This window comes from Salmo salar, chromosome 01 (genome assembly GCF_965601325.2).
Source record: "Salmo salar chromosome 01, fSalSal1, whole genome shotgun sequence".
Taxonomy (NCBI): Eukaryota; Metazoa; Chordata; class Actinopteri; order Salmoniformes; family Salmonidae; genus Salmo; species Salmo salar.
The window spans coordinates 25,802,552-25,822,789 of NC_138291.1; the positions used below are offsets into that span (position 1 = coordinate 25,802,552).

The window sequence follows — 20,238 nt, forward strand, 5'->3', positions numbered from 1 at the left end:
TAAAGGTGGTCTAGTTTTTTTCCCCTCTGGTTGCACATTTTACATGCTGGTAGAAATGAAGTAAAATGGATTCAAGTTTTCCTGCATTAAAGTCCCCGGCCACTAGGAGCGCCGCCTCTGGATGAGCATTTTCTTGTTTGCTTATGGCCTTATACAGCTTGTTAGTGCCATCTCAGTGCCAGCATCGGTTTGTGGTGGTAAATAGACAGCTATGAAAAATATAGATGAAAACTCTCTTGGTAAATAGTATGGTCTACAGCTTATCATGTGATACTCTACCTCAGGTGAGCAAAACCTTGAGACTTCCTTAATATTAGATTTCATGCACCAGCTATTATTTACAAATGGACACAGACCGCCACCCCTTGTCTTACCGTAGGCAGCTGTTCTATCTTGCCGTTGGATCAAAAACCCTGCCAGCTTTATGTTATCCATGTCGTCATTCAGCCACGACTCGGTGAAACATAAGATATTACAGTTTTTAATATCCCGTTGGTAGGATAGTCTTGATCGGAGCTCATCCATTGTGTTATCCAATGATTGCACGTTGGCTAATAGGACTGATGGTAGAGGGGGATTACTCACTCGCCGTCGGATCCTTACAAGGCACCGCGACCTACGTTCCTGATATCTCCGTCTCTTCTTCATGCGAATGACGGGGATTTGGGCCTTGTCGGGTGTCTGAAAAAAATCCTTCACGTCCGACTCGTTAAAGAAAAAATCTTCGTCCAGTACGAGGTGAGTAATCACTGTCCTGATATCCAGAAGCTATTTTCACTCAAAAGAAATGGTGGGTGATTTTGTACTTATGTAAAAGAAAAACCACACACACACACAATAGCACAATTGGTTAGGAGCCCGTAAAACGTCAGCCATCTCTTCTGGTGCCATCATTCTGTTACCCTTGTTTTCCAGTTTTTTCAAATGTATGTTAATATAATATATGCCATTTAGTAGACACTTTTATCCAAAGCAACTTAGTCATTTGGCAAACATTTCACGTTCAGGTGGTCCCTGGAATCGAAACCAATATTCTGGCATTGCAAGCGCCATCTTCTACCAACTACCATACTGTACCAGACTGGCCAATATAATATTACTATAATGGCCAGTCTGGTAGGGTTTACGTTTTACACATTGACTCCAAAAATGTAATTTATTTTTTCATTATTTTCAAAATGTTCATATAACAATGATATCTGAAACGGATCACATTAAAGCCAGGAAAAGTATTTGAATATACCAAACTAAAAAACATACAATCAAAATGCTTGCGAAGGTCAATACCTACAATTTTATTTCACAATTATCATGCGAGTCCGTAATAAATTGTTTAGCGCACTTTAACTACACCTCCCATGATGCATTGTTTTCAGGAAGTGGATGCGTCCGAGTTGAAAGTTCAAAACGTCCAACCCAAATGCTACAACAACAAACATCTTCAGGACGTTGATATTTCGTTTGTTTTGGTATTTTATTGTAGTAAATAAATATAAAATGACAGGAAATAAGGCGAAAGACCTTTTGCAGATGGACCTGTATGGTCTACTGGGTATAGACGGCACAGCGACGGCGAAAGAGGTGAGTGATAGCTAGCTAACGTGCTAAGATTCTAACTACGCTAGCTAGCGTTAGTTCGCTTGCAAACTTTGACGCCTTGTAGTTTATTAGTAGTTTAGTTAGCTAGTTGGTACAGTACAAATAAAACAATTCAAATGTATTCGTTACATGCTTCGTAAAAAGCAGGTGTAGACTACAGTGAAATGCTTACCTACGGGCCCTTCCCAACATTTCGGAGATATAAAATAGACACATAATTGAAAGTGAAACACGTAACACGTTAATAATTATACACAATGAGTAAAACGATAACGGCTATATACACGCAGTACCGAGTCGATGTACGAGGTAGATATGGCCATAAAACTAGGAATAAAGTGACAGATAATGAACAGTAGCAGCAGTCAAAAAAGTTAGTGCAAAAATGGGTCGGTCAATGCAGATAGTCTGGGGTAGCTGTTTGGTTAACTATTTAGCAGTCTTATGGCTTGGGGTAGAAGCTGTTCAGAGTTCTGTTGGTTCCAGACTTGGTGCATCGGTACAACTTGCCCTGTGTGTTCTACGAGTAAAGTATCTTCAAATGGCCACTAAGTGGCGGCATAGTACCATTCACAATTCTATGTAATTCTGTAGTCCTATGAATGATGACGTTTTTGATTTAGCGCAGTGGTGGAAAATGTACCCAATTGTCATACTTGAGTAAAAGTAAAGATATTTTCTGTTAAGATGACTCAAGTAAAAGTCACCCAGTAAAATACTAATTGAGTAAAAGTCTAAAAGTATTTGGTTTTAAATATACTTAAATATCACAAGTAAATGTAATGTAATGTCCTGCTGAGCATTAAAAATGTAACAAGTAATTTTGGGTGTCAGGGAAAATGTATGGAGTAAAAAGCACATTATTTTCTTTAGAAATGTATTGAAGTAAAAATATAACGAGTACTTTTAAGTAGTACTTTAAAGTATTTTTACTTAAGTACTTTACACCACTGATTCAGAGACAACAGAGCCAGCCATCTAGGTTTTCTGCAGGGATGTATTCATCCCGCGGATTCTGTTGCAAAACGTTTCTCAAACTGAAGCAAATGGAACAGGGAGGGACTTTTGATAGGGCTGCGGCGGTCATAAAATTTTGCCTGCAGGTTATTGTCATGCAAAAGACTACCGGTCTCATGGTAATTGACCGTTAATTAACATAAACACGTTTAGCATCTTCAGGCCTCCACACATACTAGCCGCTGATGTCCACCTTTGAAACATAAAGTAAAATAAATCTATTTAATATACATCATCATAATAAATCCATTATTTATTTCAGTCAGATCTAAAGAAACATTATGATATAAAGAAAACGTATTTCAGAAGAACAGAATGAGTTTGCCTACTGTAGGCCTATGTTATCTGGCTATACTCCCATGCCATAGGCTGTAGGCTTGTTAATTTAGCTGACAAGATATGTTTATAAGTGCTATTATTTTATCAGGTTAAATAGTAAGAAGAATATAAATTAATTAAGCTTATTAAAATAGGAAGGATGTTTTTCCCATTACAGAGCGAGTGCGCATATGAAGTGGCTATGTTGATAATTTGACACAGGTCCTATATGCTAGATTTAGAGTTATTTAGCAACTTTAGTTGTGAATTATACAAACCTTAGAATGCCTTAGAAATTAAAACGTATATGGGCTGCATAATGTGACTAGGCTATTGATGATTTGATAAATTAACAACAAAAGCTTGCACTCTGCTTGCCTCAGGCTGACAGCTGTTCTCTTATCAAGTGATCATATTTTCACCCATCAAACTATTCTCAATTTAATCTTGTCTTTACTAATATGTAAAATAAGTTTGATGGGGTTGAGGTCAGGACTCTGTGCAGGCCAGTCAAGTTCTACCACACCGATCTCGACAAACCATTTCTGTATGGACCTCGCTTTGTGCATGGGGACATTGTTATGCATGCTGAAACAGGAAAGGGCCTTCCCAAACTGTTGCCACAAAGTTGGAAGCACAGAATCGTCTATAATGTCATTGTATGCTGTAGTGTTAAGATTTCCCTTTACTGGAACTAAGGGGCCTATCCCAAACCATGAAAAATAGCCCCAGACCATTATTCTTCCTCCACCAAACTTTACCGATGGCACTATGTATTCGGGCAGGTAGCATTCTCCTGGCATCTGCCAAACCCAGATTTGTCCGTCGGACTGCCAGATGGTGACGCGTGATTCATCACTCCAGAGAACACGTTTCCACTGCTCCAGAGTCCAATGGGGGTGAGCTTTACAGCATTCTAGTCGACGCCTGCATTGCGCATGGTGATCTTAGGCTTGTGTGCGGCTGCTCAGCCATAGAAACCCATTTCATGAAGCTCCTGACGATAAGTTATTGTGTTGACGTTGCTTCCAGAGGCAGTTTGGAACTAGGTAGTGAGTGTTGAAACTGAGGAAAGATGAATTTTACGCACTACGTGCTTCAGCACTTGGTGGTCCCGTTCTGTGAGCTTGTGTGGCCTATCACTTCACTTCACAGCAGCTACAGTTGACCGGGACAGCTCAAGTACAGCAGAAATTTGACAAACTTACTTGTTGGAAAGGTGGCATAATATGACGGTGCCATGTTGAAAGTCACTGAGCTCTTCAGTAAGGCCATTCTGCTGTCAAATCAAATTTGGTTGGTCACATACATGTGATTAGCAGATGTTATTGTGGGTGTAGCAAAATGCTTGTGCTTCTAGCTCCGACAGTGCAGTAATATCTAACAAGTAATATCTAACAAATTACACAACATATACCCTATACACACATCTAAGTAGGAATGAATTAAGACTATATACATATGGACGAGCGATGTCAGAGCGGAACTGGACTAAGATACACTAGAATAGGATAGAATACAGTATATACATATGAGATGAGTAATGCCAGACATGTAAACATTATTAAAGTGACTAGTGTTCCATTCCTTAAAGTGGCCAGTGATTTCTAGGGTATGCCTAATAGGCAGCAGCCTCTTATGTGCTAATGATGGCTGTTTAACAGTCTGATGGCCTTGATAGAAGCTGTTTTTCAGTTTCTCGGTCCCAGCTTTGATGCGCCTGTACTGACCTCGCCTTTTAGATGATAGTCAGGTGAACAGGCAGTGGCTTGGGTGGTTGATGTCCTTGATGATCCTTTTGGCCTTCCTGTGACATTGGGTGCTGTAGGTGTCCTGGAGGGTGAGTAGTTTTCCCCTGGTAATGCGTTGGGCAGACCACACAACCCTCTGGAGAGCCTTGTGGTGGCGGGGGGTGCAGTTGCCGTACCAGGCGGTGATACAGCCCGACAGGATGCTTTCAATTGTGCATCTGTAAAAGTTTGAGGGTTTTAGGTGACAAGCCAAATTTCTTCAGCCTCCTGAGGTTGAAGAGGCTCTGTTGCACCATCTTCACCACACTGTCTATGTGGGTGGTCCATTTCAGTTTGTCAGTGATGTGTACGCCAAGGAACTTGAAGCTTTCCTTCTCCACTGCGGTCCCGTCGATGTAGATAGGGGGTGCACCCTCTGCTGTTTCCTGAAGTCTACAATCATCTCCTTTGTTTTGTTGACGTTGAGTGAGAGGTTATTTTCCAGGCATCACACTCCCTGAGCCCTCACCTCCTCCCTGTAGGCTGTCTCGTCATTGTTGGTAATCAAGCCTACTGCTGTTGTATCATCTGCTAACTTGATGACTGAGTTGGAGGTGTGCTTGGCCACACAGTCATGGGTGAACAGAGAGTACAGGAGGGGGCTGAGCATGCACCCTTGTGGGGCCCCAGTGTTGAGGATCAGCGGAGTGGAGGGGATGCTTCCTACCTTCACCACCTGGGGGTCGGCCCGTCAAGAAGTCCAAGACCCAGTTGCACAGGGCCGGGTTCAGACCCAGGGCCTCGAGGTTAACCTCCTACTCAACAGCCAGTGTAATCCCGTGGCGCGATATTCAAATACCTCAAAAATGCAAAAACTTCAATTTTTCAAACATATGACTATTTTGCACAATTTTAAAGACAAGACTCTCGTTAATCTAACCACACGGTCTGATTTCAAAAAGGCTTTACAACGAAAGCAAAACATTAGATTATGTCAGCAGAGTACCCAGCCAGAAATAATCAGACACCCATTTTTCAAGCTAGCATATAATATCACATAAACCCAAACCACAGCTAAATGCAGCACTAACGTTTGATGATCTTCATCAGATGACAACCCTAGGACATTATGTTATACAATACATGCATGTTTTATTCAATCAAGTTCATATTTATATCAAAAACCAGCTTTTTACATTAGCATGTGACTAGCATGTGACTAGCATTTCGACCGAACACTGCCGGTGAATTTACTAAATTACTCACGATAAACATTCACAAAAAACATAACAATTATTTTAAGAATAATAGATACAGAACTCCTCTATGCACTCGATATGTCAAATTTTTAAAATAGCTTTTCGGTGAAAGCACATTTTGCAATATTCTAAGTAGCTAGCCTGGCATCACAGGGCTAGCTATTTAGACACCCAGCAAGTTTAGCACTCACCAAAGTCAGATTTACTATAAGAAAAATGTTATTACCTTTGCTGTTCTTCGTCAGAATGCACTCCCAGGACTTCTACTTCAATAACAAATGTTGGTTTGGTCCCAAATAATCCATTGTTATATCCAAATAGCGGCGTTTTGTTCGTGCGTTCAAGACACTATCCGAAAGGGTAAATAAGGGTGACGAGCATGGCGCATTTCGTGACAAAAAAATTCTAAATATTCCATTACCGTACTTCGAAGCATGTCAACCGCTGTTTAAAATCAATTTTTATGCCATTTTTCTCGTAAAAAAGCGATAATATTCCGACCGGGAAAGCGTGTATACGTACAAAGAGAGAGAAAATAAAAACATCTCGTGCAAGAGCATGAGTCTCAGAGTACTCTGACCAGCCACTATCCAAACGCGATAATGTGTTTCAGCCTGGGGCTGCCTCGATATCATTCAGCTTTTTCCCGGGCTCTGAGAGCCTATGGGAGCCGTAGGAAGTGTCACGTTACAGCAAAGATCCTCAGTCTTCAATAAAAAGAGCCAAGATGAACAACAACTCTTCAGACAGGCCACTTCCTGTTCAGAATCTTCTCAGGTTTTTGCCTGCCATATGAGTTCTGTTATACTCACAGACACCATTCAAACAGTTTTAGAAACTTTAGGGCGTTTTCTCTCCAAAGCCAATAATTATATGCATATTCTAGACTTAATTGGATTTCAAAGTCCCATCCGCCCCAGAGGAGTATGTTGGGGAAGTTAGTGGTTGTGGCTTTGACAGAAAGAGTCTCCGAAATTGCGAGTCAAGTTCTGTGAGGTCTACTGATGGTCAGGATAGATAGTTTGCTGTAGTGCGTACACAAGTGAGTGTGTGGGGACTGGAAGGCCTTAAAACCAAGTGGTGAAATCTATGAAGACAGCTACTTTGTCACAGTTGTTTTTGCCCAATGCTACACCAACAGGACTGCTGTTTATCATTGAGAGAGGAAATACCCCTCCAGGAACATGTTAATGTGGGCTTACCACAACTTGTAAACCATTCCCTGACGTATCCCGGCTTCCTGTTACTCCTGGTTTGAATGATCTGTCGTTATCTCTGGTATCGAAATTGCTCTCATTTTGGGTTGCTGATATTATAGCCAAGCAGCTGGAGTTGGTAGCTTGGAACCTGTGGTTTATGCACATCACTGAGTGACTCGTTATCTGGACCCAGATAAAAAAAAAACGTTCTCCCTAGAATTGGTATATTACCCGTAATGTTCTTCTGTTTGAGTGTCCCGTTTTCTGAGGGTTAGGAGAATATTCCATCAATGTCCCACCAAAGATACGCAGAACATGGTTTGCACTTATTTGGACTATCATTTGTTTTTCAACAGGACAATGAACCAACACACCTCCAGGCTGTGTAGGGCTATTTGATCAAGGAGAGTGATGGAGTGCTGCGTCAGATGACCTGGCCTCCACATTCACCTGACCTCAACCCAATTGAGATGGTTTGGGATGAGTTGGACCGCAGAGTGAAGGAAAAGCAGCCAACAAGTGCTCAGCATATGTGAGAACTCTTTCTGTTGGAAAAGCATTGCAGGTGAAGCTGATTGAGAGAATGCCAAGAGTGTGTAAGGGTGGCTACTTAAAATATATTTTTCGTTTGACACTTTTTTTTGGTTACTACATGATTCCATATGTGTTATTTCATAATTTTGATGTCTTCACTATTATTCTACAATGTAGAAAATATGACATCACATCATCAAATATTTATAGCTAAACTGGAATTACTGAGTGTACCAGTACAGATATCCACTAAAAAATCTTTACATAAATTAGATAATCAAAAACACGTTGAAATATAGCATTAGGCTGAATTAGCTAGCTAGCTTTCTTACCTAAAAGAAGAAGCGCCTTGTGGGAAGTCCTCCATGTTGCAATATGGCTACCAGTTAGCTACCTGGAGATGTGAACATGTTGATCCAGCCTTCCAAATTAGCTAGCCAATCACTGGCATTGTAACTAAAAGCACTGCTATGATTGGTCGATAAAGCTGGCTATCTTATTTGAGTAACATGTCATTCTAGATTTGCTAGCACACAGAGATCATTTCATGCAAGCACAGCTACATTTCGAGAGAGCGCAGGCAAGTATACCGAGAAATGGGAGATGCTGTGCTCTACACTTCATTTCTTGCTCCCAATTCCACTTTCTGGCCAATCAACATTTGTGTCCGAGCTCTCAACTATCTCTGTTCCTCAACATGATCCTCTGCACCCTTAAGATTTTTATCTGAACTTTCAACTCTCTCCACCCACTCTCAACATTATTTTCCACACTCTTGACATGCCCCCATGCGCATTCGAATTGTGAGACTGAAATGACACCATAGTTTTCGCTCACAGGAGCACAGGAGTGATGGTTGCTGATAATGGGCCTCTGTACGCCTATGTAGATATTCCATAAAAAAATCATCCGTTTCCAGCTTCAATAGTCATTTACAATGTCTACACTGTATTTCTGATTTAATTTGATGTTATTTTAATGGACAAAAAAATTGCTTTTCTTTCAAAAACAAGAATTTCTAAGTGACCCCAAACTTTTGAACGGTGGGGTATATTTTTTTATAAACATGCTTTTGCAACTTTCCCATGAAATGTGTCAAGAACATTAATATCTTATGTTTTGAGAACATGGCAACCATGTTCTGTGTATGTTTGGTGGGACATTGATGGAATATTCTCCTAACCCACGGAACGGACACATGAATGTTCTTGCAATGTTCCCATGAAACGTGTCTAGATTTATTAGGATCCCCGTTAGCCGACGCCAATGGCGACAGCTAGTTAATATCTTAAGTTCTGAGAACATGTTAACCACGTTCTGGGTAATTTAAATTGGACACTAAGGGAATGGTCTCTTGGAAACATTCCTAGCACATCACCGGAACATTCCTATGAAATTGTTAGTTAATGACCTAATGTGACTCTTAAGGGAACATTCTCTAAAGTTGTGGGAATGTTCGTTGTTAGCTTGGGAGTTCCTTTTGCGCCACTGAGTTATCCTGTAGCCGACACAGTTAAACAGGCTAGCTATCACTTTTCAGCCACATGCTCCTGCATTTCAGCAGGGATAAACAAGTGGCTGTTTTACTTACTAAGAGAGCAGAAGAAGGGAAAAGACTGGACACAGTTAAGGCACAAACAAATTCAATAAGATTTAGCTACTGTATGTGGCTTGCTGGTGCTATTTCTGTTGGGTAATAAAGCACAATATACCGTAACTGTTTTATATGTGGACACAATCTAGCTGTCTGAGTTCTGTGCAGACATTCACCAGCAGATGTCTTTGTGGACGTTATCATGACACACAGCGATTGCATGTGGAGCGTCTTCCTCTCATTCCTATCGCTCTTCGTGTCTGGCGCCCTGACTTCAGTAACGTTTGGGCTCCATGGCACAAACAGCTGTAACTCATGGCACTGTAGCGTAGCTAGCTGAGGGAGTGAGGGGGAATAGAGTGACACTTATCCTACCCTTGTGCTCTGCTGCCTGCATCCATGCAGAAGAAGACCCTTTCCTTGGGTGTGTGGGTAACTCAGCTGGCCCTTGACAGGCCCCACTCACGCTAATTGTATCACTGTCCCAAATAAATGTTCCTGTCAGGCGAACTATGCTCGCTCAGTGCGCATTTTGGAAGCTGAACTGCAATTATATCTTACTAGGCAGACGTACGCACGCACACACAGTTTCCACTCTATATCCCCATGCTCTGTAGCTCTTATCGTTTTGTTTCTTTCTCCCTTGTACTCCTTCTCCTTCTTACCCTCCCTCTATCTTTTTCTCTAGCTGATAATTTCCTGTAAAGGCCAGATCAGTGTGATTTAAGGAGGATGGCCCCATGGCAAAGCAGGCAGCTACCTAATCAACCACCCATGTGGGTCCTGTTGGGGCAGTGCTGTGGTTTCTGGGGCCAGTTGTCAGCTGTAATAGTCACCACAGACTGGGGTAATGAGGACAAGATGTGGGCATGCAGTAAAGACTGTGGCAGGCAGCGGGTGGCAGAAAGCGCTTGATTTCTTCAGGCACCAACCATTTGGGCTACTGTGTGCCTGCTGGTACTGCAAGTAAAGTACAGTAGCCCACTGCTTAGGAGTGAGGGATGGGCTTGATTCTAGCTTGGGCCTCATTAGTCTTATGGTTCATTGGATCCTTTAAGAGGTCTCTCTCATAATTGATTTAGGATATCCAGCACTGGAAAAAACTGTAATGAGCGGTAGGCTAGTAGATGGCACAGTTATTGACCCTCCTCATTCAGGGAGGACCTGTCACTCAACCTGAGATTTCTACTCTCACTTAGCACTGAATTAGCAAACTCTAAACTTGGATCCTGGTTTTACCTCAATTAGGGCTTGCGTGTTACTGCATTGATGGGAGCAATCATGTATTATTGAACAAAATTCTGAGCTGGGGGAGCAGTATTCATGTGCCAGCAGTAGATGAGGGATAGCGAGATGAGGCGGGGGGGAGGTACGCATTCACCAAATGGGCTGTTATTAACAGAGAGGGGATCTCTTCCTCCCCCTCCCCCAGGGAGGTGAGGTAGCCACTCTCGGAGAGGATTTGATTGACTAGCGTTGTTAATTTCTAGTGTGACTGCTTTTCAGCACAGCGGCGTTGTTGACTGGCTGCACTTGTTTAAGAGCTGTTTAGATGTCCAGACAGCTGGAGAAACCTACTTTGACCTTACACAATGACAGAGACATGTAATCCTATTAAATTGGTCTCATGATGGCAAAATCTGCTATGTGAGTTGAAGACATGACCTGACCTCTTCAGCTGGCCGGGTGTTTCTCTTGGGCAGTGGCAGTGCTGTGTAACTCAGGAGCTCCTCATGTCGCTCATCTTGCTGCTCAACAGGACATCTGCCGCTGACTCACTCCTCGGCTGAGGCAATGTGCTGGCCATGTGCTGAACTCTGTGAAACAGATTATGAGGAGAGGAGGGGGTGGTCCAGGAGAGGGGATGAGACAAAAAAGACAGCAGAGCAGAAAGTGACTGACTGATTAGTAGAGGAAAGGAAAGGGAATTGAGACTGGAAGTTAGAGCTGGGTGACACGGACAAATCTGTATCTCAATAAATTGTCTGAATTGATGAGATAATGATAAATAGAATAACTTTAAACATTAATTTGCATCCGTTTTTTAAATTGTATGATCCTTTAAACTACTACAACTAGTTTGACGGTTGTAGCCATCAATTGTCCCATTAACATCACCCACATTAGCAAACTTACTTCATTTCAAACTTCACATTTCTCTAGTATAGGCTAATATTGTAATGAATGATATCAGCAAAATGCCTGCAATAAGTGGTCGGTGTCGATCATTTTCAGTTTATCCCAGTTTTACTGGAAGTCCAGAGTCAGAGGAGAGGGTGTAGGAGGCTGAGGGGGAAGTGTTGCTGCTTGAAATAGTTCCACAGACCTGCATATTACTGTATATAGTACGCTCTCCTGAGTGAAGGGCTGTAAGAATGTGTAGCTTCACAACACCATCCTACTGAACTGTTTCAAAAGTCACCATTAAGAGATGCACGTATGCTGTTCACTCTGCCAGCTCTGCCCCCATCCACCTCTGGACAGCACACCAGGTCCAGGTCAAGCCCAGACTACCTCAGGCCAGGGGAGGCTCATATCAGATAGTTCATAAAAGGTCTTCTCTAACTGCTGATGTAAACTCATCAAAAAAAGAAACATCCCTTTTTCAGGACCCTGTCAAAGATAATTCGTAAAAATCCAAGTAACTTCACAGATCTTCATTGTAAAGGGTTTAACACTGTTTCCCATGCTTGTTCAATGAACCATAAACAATTAATGGACATGCACCTGTGGAACGGTCGTTAAGACACTAACCGCTTACAGACGGTAGGCAATTAAGGTCACAGTTATGAAAACGTAGGACACTAAAGAGGCCTTTCTACTGACTCTGAAAAACACCAAAATAAAGATGCCCAGGGTCCCTGCTCATCTGCGTGAACATGCCTTAGGCATGCTGCAAGGAGGCATGAGGACTGCTGATGTGGCCAGGGCAATAAATTGCAATGTCCATACTGTGAGACGCCTAAGACAGCGCTACAGGGAGACAGGACGGACAGCTGATCGTCCTCGCAGTGGCAGACCACGTGTAACAACACCTGCACAGGATCGGCACATCCAAACATCACACCTGCGGGACAGGTACAGGATCGCAACAACAACTGCCCGAGTTACACCAGGAACGCACAATCCCTCCATCAGTGCTCAGACTGTTCGCAATAGGCTGAGAGAGGCTGGACTGAGGGCTTGTAGGCCTCTTGTAAGGCGGGTCCTCACCAGACCTCACCGGCAACAACGACGCCTATGGGCACAAACCCACCGTCGCTGGACCAGACAGGACTGGCAAAAAGTGCTCTTCACTGAAGAGTCGCGGTTTTGTCTCACCAGGGGTGATGGACGGATTCGCGTTTTTCATTGAAGGAATGAACATTATACTGAGGCCTGTACTCTGGAGCGGGATCGATGTGGAGGTGGAGGGTCCGTCATGGTCTGGGGCGGTGTGTTACAGCATCATCGGACTGAGCTTGTTGTCATTGCAGGCAATCTCAACGCTGTGCGTTACAGGGAAGATATCTTCTTCCCTCATGTGGTACCCTTCCTGTAGGCTCATCCTGACATGACCCTCCAGCATGACAATGCCACCAGCCGTACTGCTCGTTCTGTGCATGATTTCCTGCAAGACAGGAATGTCAGTGTTCTGCCATGGCCAGCGAAGAGCCCGGCTCTCAATCCCATTGAGCACGTCTGGGACCTGTTGGATTGGAGGGTGAGGACTAGGGCCATTCTCCCCAGAAATGTCCGGGAACTTGCAGGTGCCTTGGTGGAAGAGTGGGGTAACATCTCACAGCAAGAACTGGCAAATCTGGTGCTGTCCATGAGGAGGAGATGCACTGCAGTATAGACGTTAATGCAGCTGGTGGCCACACCATATACTGACTGTTACTTTTGATTTTGACCCCCCCCCCCCTTTGTTCAGGGACACATTATTCAATTTCTGTTAGTCACATGTCTGTGGAACTTGTTCAGTTTATGTCTCAGTTGTTGAATCTTGTGTTCATACGAATATTTACACATGTTAAGTTTGCTCAAAATAAACGCAGTTGACTGTGAGAGGACGTTTCTTTTTTTTGCTGAGTTTATTACCATATCCTCTTCAGTTCACTAACAGTCAGTCAGTTGGTCGGTCTGCACAGTATGTTCTGGCACATTCCTGTTACAATAGTGCAAAACAATAGACACACAGGGAAACGTTGCATTTCCCAGAGTAGATGGCATCCAATGCAAAAGTTCCAGGTGTGCAGACCAGAAAGGAGTCCATGATCTATCCAGTTCCAATGGACGGATCTGATTGATTGGCAGCAAGGGAGAGAGGAGGAGGAGGTGAAAGGGGGGAGGTGAAAGCATGCAGAATGCTGGCAGGGCTGATTACTACTGGGGTCTGTACTGAGGATAGAGGAGTGGTTTGAAAAGCTGGGCGCTCTGCACTTCCTGTCTCTTCAGAGAGCTGCTCTCTCTCTCTCTCAATGGGCCCTGCTTCCTCGCTGGAGGAGTAGACTTCGCCTAATGAAAAACATGTCATTAACTCGTGCAGAAGGGCCGAAGAAACATTCCTGAGAACAACAGAGTAAAAAAAGAAAAGGACTAAAACCTCACTTAAGATTGCAGTGCTCCAAAGTATTGTTTTGTTTCCTAATTTGGTCGCTCATATTTTAAAATGTTTTGGCTTGAGACCCAAGATATGAATGGCTGCCTTCCCAATTTCGTGATGACGATGGCACGCTGTTTGCATGTTATTGTAACTTTTTTTTTCTGGCCCCAATGAAGCTAATCTCATCCTCTCCTGCCGACACAGTCCACATTTATCCATCTTGAAAAATCATTGTCAGCATAAAGGTGACAGCAGTCAAGTCAATCTTTATTTAAAGTACATTATCACAAGCACAGCAAAGGATGGGTGCAGATATTGATGTGGCCCCCCAGTGAAACTAAACCTGAACTCCCTATCAACCACTGAACACTTTTCCACCCCCTGTAGTTTTATCAATCTTTTACTATTTTTATTATGTTTCCATGGGACCATCATTTTTATGCACGTTTCGTGCCAGTGATGGCATGCAAAAGAGTAATTGGTGTTGGAAATATATTTCAGCGATTCTAGATTGCCAAACTGCATACAGCGGTTTAGAATATTCAGGAAAAAGAACCCTGTAGGCGATATTTTGAAACAACAACAGTATACAGTCGCTACCACAAAGTCCAACCAAGCTGAAAAAAATGAACTAACTGTATGCATCTACAAAAATATTCATCCACTCTAGGGACAGTTTTTTTTTGGCTGGAGGTTATTGGACAAGGGTGACTTGTTTTTTGGCTGGAAAATTCACCACAGATCAACATTTTTATGGTTTCAATAGACAACTGAACATAGTGGACTGGGACATAACAATGAGAATAATAATAATGTGCTGACCAAAGTCCATGCATACTAAAAAAGTAAATACTCGATAAATCTGATTTCATTTTCTCCTGTAGATCAAGAAAGCCTACCGACAGAAAGCCTTGACCTGCCATCCAGACAAGAACCCAGACAACCCAAAAGCAGGTTAGTGAAAAAGACATGGCACAAGTAAAGCCTAGGTACAATGTCCATTTCTCCTCACCTTGTATGTCGGCTTTCTTCCTCTGTAGATGATTGTAAAACCTGAACACCATCACCACCAGCCACATCCATGATTCTGACCAGACGCACATTGAGAGAATAGCGTGTGTTCAGTGTCTTGCCTTCAGAAGGTATTCAGACCATTACTTTTTCCACATTTTGTTAGGTTACAGCTTATTCTAAAATTGATTAAATTGTGTTTTCCCCTCATCAATCTACACACAATATCCCATAACTACAAAGAAAAAATTGGTTTTTAGAAATATTTTCAAATTTATTACAAATAAAAACTGAAATATAACATTTACATAAGTATTCAGACCCTTTACTCAGTACTTTGAAGCACCTTTGGCAGCAATTACAGCCTTGAGTCTTCTTGGATATGACACTACAATCTTGGCTCACCTGTATTTGGGGAGTTTCACCCATTCTTTGCTCCACAGCTATTTTCTGGTCTTTCCAGAGATGTTCGATCGGGTTCAAGTCCGGACTCAAGGACATGCAGAGACTTGTCCCGAAGCCACTCCTGCTTTGTCTTGGCTGTGTGCTTAGGGTCATTGTCTTGTTGGAAGGTGGACCTTCGCCCAAGTCTGAGGTCCTGAGCACTCTGGAGCAGGTTTTCATCAAGGATCTCTCTGTACTTTGCTCCGTTCATCTTTCCCTTGATCCTGACTAGTCTCCCAGTCCCTGCTGCTGAAAAACATCCCCACAACATGATGCTGCCACCACCATTCTTTACTGTAGGGATGGTGTCAAATTTCCTCCAGACGTGACGCTTGGCATTCAGGCCAATAGTTCAATCTTGGTTTCATCAGTCCAGAGAATCTTGTTTCTCATGGTCTGAGAGTCTTTAGGTGGCTTTTGGTAACCCCAAGCGGGCAGTCATGTGCCTTCTACTGAGGAGTAGCTTCCATCTGGCCACTCTAACATAAAGGCCTGATTGGTGGAGTGCTGCAGAGATGGTTGTCCTTCTGGAAGGTTCCCCCATCTCCACAGAGGAACTCTGGAGCTCTGTCAGAGTGACCATCGGGTACTTGGTCACCTCCCTGACCAAGGCCCTTCTCCCCCGATTGCTCAGTTTGGCCGGGCGGCCAGCTCTAGGAAGAGTCTTGGTGGTTCCAAACTTATTCCATTTTAAGAATGATGGAGGCCACTGTGTTCTTGGGGACCTTCAATGCTGCAGACATTTTTTGGTACCATTCCCCAGATCTGTGCCTCGACACAATCCTGTCTCTGAGCTCTACGGACAATTCCTTCGACCTCATGGCTTGGTTTTTGCTCTGACATGCACTGTCAAATGTGGGACCTTATATAGGCAGGTGTGTGCCTTTTCTAAATCATGTCCAATCAATAGCATTTACCACAGTTGGACTCCAAGTTGTAGAAACATCTCAAAGATGATCAATGGAAACGGGATGCATCTGAGCTCAATTTCGTGTCTCATAGCAAAGGGTCTGAATACTTATGTAAATACGTTTTTTGTGTTTTCTAAAAACCTGTTTATGCTTTGTCAGTATGGGATATTGTGTGTAGATTGCTGAGGATTTTTAAATGTATCCATTTTAGAATATGTCTGTAACAAAATGTTAGTCAAGGGTCTGATTACTTTCCGAAGGCACTGTATGCACAAACTGTTTCGAACTGTTTCGTTTGTGAAGTATGCGGACGCCTTAACTAGACTACCTGGGGTGGCAGGTAGTCTAGTGTTTAGAGCGTTGGACTTATAACTGAAAGGTTGCAAGATCGAATCCCCGAGCTGACAAGGTAAAAATCTGTCTTTCTGCCCCTGAACAAGGCAGTTAACCCACTGTTCCTAGGCCGTCATTGAAAATAAGAATTTGTTCTTAACTAACTTGCCTAGTTAAATAAAGGTAAAATAAAAAAAAACTCTACAGTCTGCTCCACTCTGTGCCATGCTGCCAGACAGGCCGGCCACAGCCCTCTACAGACTGGCTAAGCAGAGCAGAGCCTTCCCACAAGCCCTCCAGCCACCTGGGCCAGTCCCAGCCAGACAGTATGACCAGTATGTTTGAGACGATATCCAATATTGCGATACTCGTTAGTTTTGTGACAAGGAAACAAAACACTTCGGATTTAACTTCTTTAGAAAAACAGCCCTAATGTTGGAAACAAACATCATTATGTTGTCATCCAAAGTCACATTTATTTTCCAAGCTATAGCACACTATTTTAAATACAGCAGGTTTTTAAAGGACCAAAACGTTTGTTTCATTTATGCCATGGAAGAAATATCGCAATACTGGTATCGTCCCGGCCCTAATGACCACCGTTTCCCCAGTCAGCCCCCCTGGCCTATCGCGGCCTGTAACCAACAAACATGTCAACAATCAGTTTTGGAAATGTCTATATAATTGTGCGTCAGGTGAAAAAAGAAAGGCACCCTGGAAAAGGCCCATTTGTGAGGCATGTTTTCAAGTGAGGTTTGTGCGGTTGCTGGATACCTTTTAACTATTCCTGATTTAAGTAAGAAACGAGAAACAATGGGGTAATAGGGGACTGAGTGGCATAAAATGGCTCAGTTTCACAGAAATGAAAAGTAGATGGTGAGGAATATGCACTTTCACATCACATGCAGTGATTTATCCACTCACATGAGAGGGTAAGAGCCCTGAGACTATAGCCCCAAGTGGGATGGGGGGGTGTTGAGGTGAGGTGGGGGGTCACCTTCCATCCCCACCCCTATATGCACCCTCTGTGCTGTGACAGTCTGAGCTGCACAGACCAATGATTCAGCTAGCTCTATTCCATGTGCGTAGGTAAGTTGACCCGTCCACTTGCAGCTCTCTAGAGCCTGCTGTTTATGCCGCTTTCCTCACAGGGAGTAAAAGTATATGCCCGTTAGATAGAAGATGAAAAAAAACTCCCATAAGTGAGTGATTAAGCTGGAGCAGTGGAGTGCGGTAATGGGGCCGGTTATGGGCTGGGGGTTTGCGGTTCTGGGTTTGGGGCTGGAAGGTTGGAGAGAGGCGAGCACCGGAGGTTTGCGTGGTACTCTTGATTGGCCCTGTGTCCCCTTAGGGCTCCCTAATGGGAGATGGATTGAGAGGCCCGGGTGGGTTTGTGGGAAAAGTGCGGTTGGATCATTAGAGGAACCCGATTTCGTGAGACTCCAGGCACCTTTTAATGTAGGAAATGTCTCCGTTTATCTCAGCCCCGGGTCCCGTGTTGGCACAGAGACACCACACAGAGCACACGCCGGCTTGTTTCTTAACCCTGCCTCGTTTCCGTCCTTTCCTCCACACTCCACCAAGTCTCTCCCCTCCTCTGACCTCTCCCTGCGTGTTAGCAGCTCACTAAGATATCATTACCTTGTATTGTTAACCTTTGTTCCATTTGGTTGTTGTTTTTAAAGCTAACATTCAACACATACACTATGGTCCCCTCGATCACATCTTACCTTTAAGTCCTCACTGAGCAGGAATATGAGATTCTAGATGTTTCTATGTACAGGTAACTGACAAAATAAAGGAAACACCAACAAAGTGTTTAAATGGGTGTTGTGCCACCACAAGCCGCCAGACCACATTCATTGTGCCTTGGCGTAGATTCGACAAGTGTCTGGAACTCTTTTGGAGGGATGCGACATCATTTTTTCCATGAGAAATTCCATAATTTGGTGTTTTGTTGATAGTAATGGAAAATGCTGTCCCAGGCGCTGCTTCAGAATCTCCCATCTCTCTCACACACACACACACACACACACACACACACACACACACACTTTAATCCCCCTATGCTCCTTTGAGACCCCTCTTTCAAAGTCACTGAGCTCTCTTTCTATCCAGTAATGGGTAACTAGACATTTTTATACCTTACCCTAAGCATGATGGGATGTTAATTACTTAATTAATTCAGAAACCACACCTGTGTGGAAGCACATGCTTTTACTCAAGTGTTTGCTTTATTTTGGCAGTTATCTGTAAGTACAGCGCAGTATGTATAAATGAATATAGAAAGCAAAACAATCACTTATAGAAAGCCCGGCTAAAAAGGTGGGTTTTCGAAAGTGGTTTATGACAGTGTCCTTGGTGTTTCTTCCCCAGCTGATCTCTTCCACCAGCTGTCCCAGGCCCTAGAGGTGCTGACTGATTCTGCTGCCAGGGTAAGACTTCTGTCTGACACACACACACACACACACACACACCATCCATACCACCACCAGACCCTCTTTCTCTCTTCTCTCCAACTGTTCATCACATCAAACTGTCCTCCTCTCCTCTGTGTCAGGCTGCTTACGATAAGATCTGCGCTGCCAAGAAACAAGCGGAGGCGAGAAACAACAAGCTAGATGCTAAGAGGAAGAAGATCAAGCTAGGTGAGCCCTCAGACCTGTGCCTACTACAACTCAACAACCCTTCCCCTAAAAACACAAAACTGGCTATCAGGATGATGCTAACTGTATGTGTGCGCGTGTGTGTTACTGTGTGTGTACGGTTTTCACAGACTTGGAGGCCAGGGAACGCCAGGCGGAGGCACATAGTGCAGAGCAGTTCCAAAACACCAGAACACTAGAGGAGGAGGTAAGAAAGACACAACTTCACAGCATCCTAGTTTCCTACTCTGACCCTAGAACAGATCATACAGGCACGGTTCACTTTCAATGTCAATCCCTCAACCACACACATGGGCCTAGAGTAGTGAGGTGGATAAAACCATTCCATGCATCCTGGAGAATGGATAAAGTAGAACGGATGCTTAGCTCACGCTAACTCCTGAACACTGCACCACACACAGTCAGCCCTAGAGTACAGCTGTTCCAATCACTGGCTTAGTGAAGGTAAGACATACACAGCCACCTCTACTCTCCTCGACCCTCTCGCACAGCCACCCCTACTCTCCTCGACCCTCTCGCACAGCCACCCCTACTCTCCTCGACCCTCTCGCACAGCCACCCCTACTCTCCTCGACCCTCTCGCACAGCCACCCCTACTCTCCTCGACCCTCTCGCACAGCCACCCCTACTCTCCTCGACCCTCTCGCACAGCCACCCCTACTCTCCTCGACCCTCTCGCACAGCCACCCCTACTCTCCTCGACCCTCTCGCACAGCCACCCCTACTCTCCTCGACCCTCTCGCACAGCCACCCCTACTCTCCTCGACCCTGTCGCACAGCCACCCCTACTCTCCTCGACCCTCTCGCACAGCCACCCCTACTCTCCTCGACCCTCTCGCACAGCCACCCCTACTCTCCTCGACCCTCTCGCACAGCCACCCCTACTCTCCTCGACCCTCTCGCACAGCCACCCCTACTCTCCTCGACCCTCTCGCACAGCCACCCCTACTCTCCTCGACCCTCTCGCACAGCCACCCCTACTCTCCTCGACCCTCTCGCACAGCCACCTCTCCTCGACCCTCTCGCACAGCCACCTCT

General features: G+C 44.0%; 1 protein-coding gene across 3 annotated transcripts in view; it reads left to right on the forward strand.

Annotated features, from left to right (window-relative positions):
- Positions 1–1,373: 1,373 nt before the first annotated feature.
- LOC106582929 (dnaJ homolog subfamily C member 17) overlaps positions 1,374–20,238 on the forward strand; it is a 54,409-nt gene continuing 35,544 nt past the window's right edge. For all 3 annotated transcript variants that reach the window (XM_014166661.2, XM_014166588.3, XM_014166751.3), the window contains exons 1-5: positions 1,374–1,581; positions 14,720–14,789; positions 18,911–18,969; positions 19,095–19,182; positions 19,311–19,387. In XM_014166661.2, the coding sequence (XP_014022136.1) occupies positions 1,498–1,581; positions 14,720–14,789; positions 18,911–18,969; positions 19,095–19,182; positions 19,311–19,387 (378 nt within the window). In that variant the 5' untranslated portion in view covers positions 1,374–1,497. The remainder of the gene's footprint in view (positions 1,582–14,719; positions 14,790–18,910; positions 18,970–19,094; positions 19,183–19,310; positions 19,388–20,238) is intronic.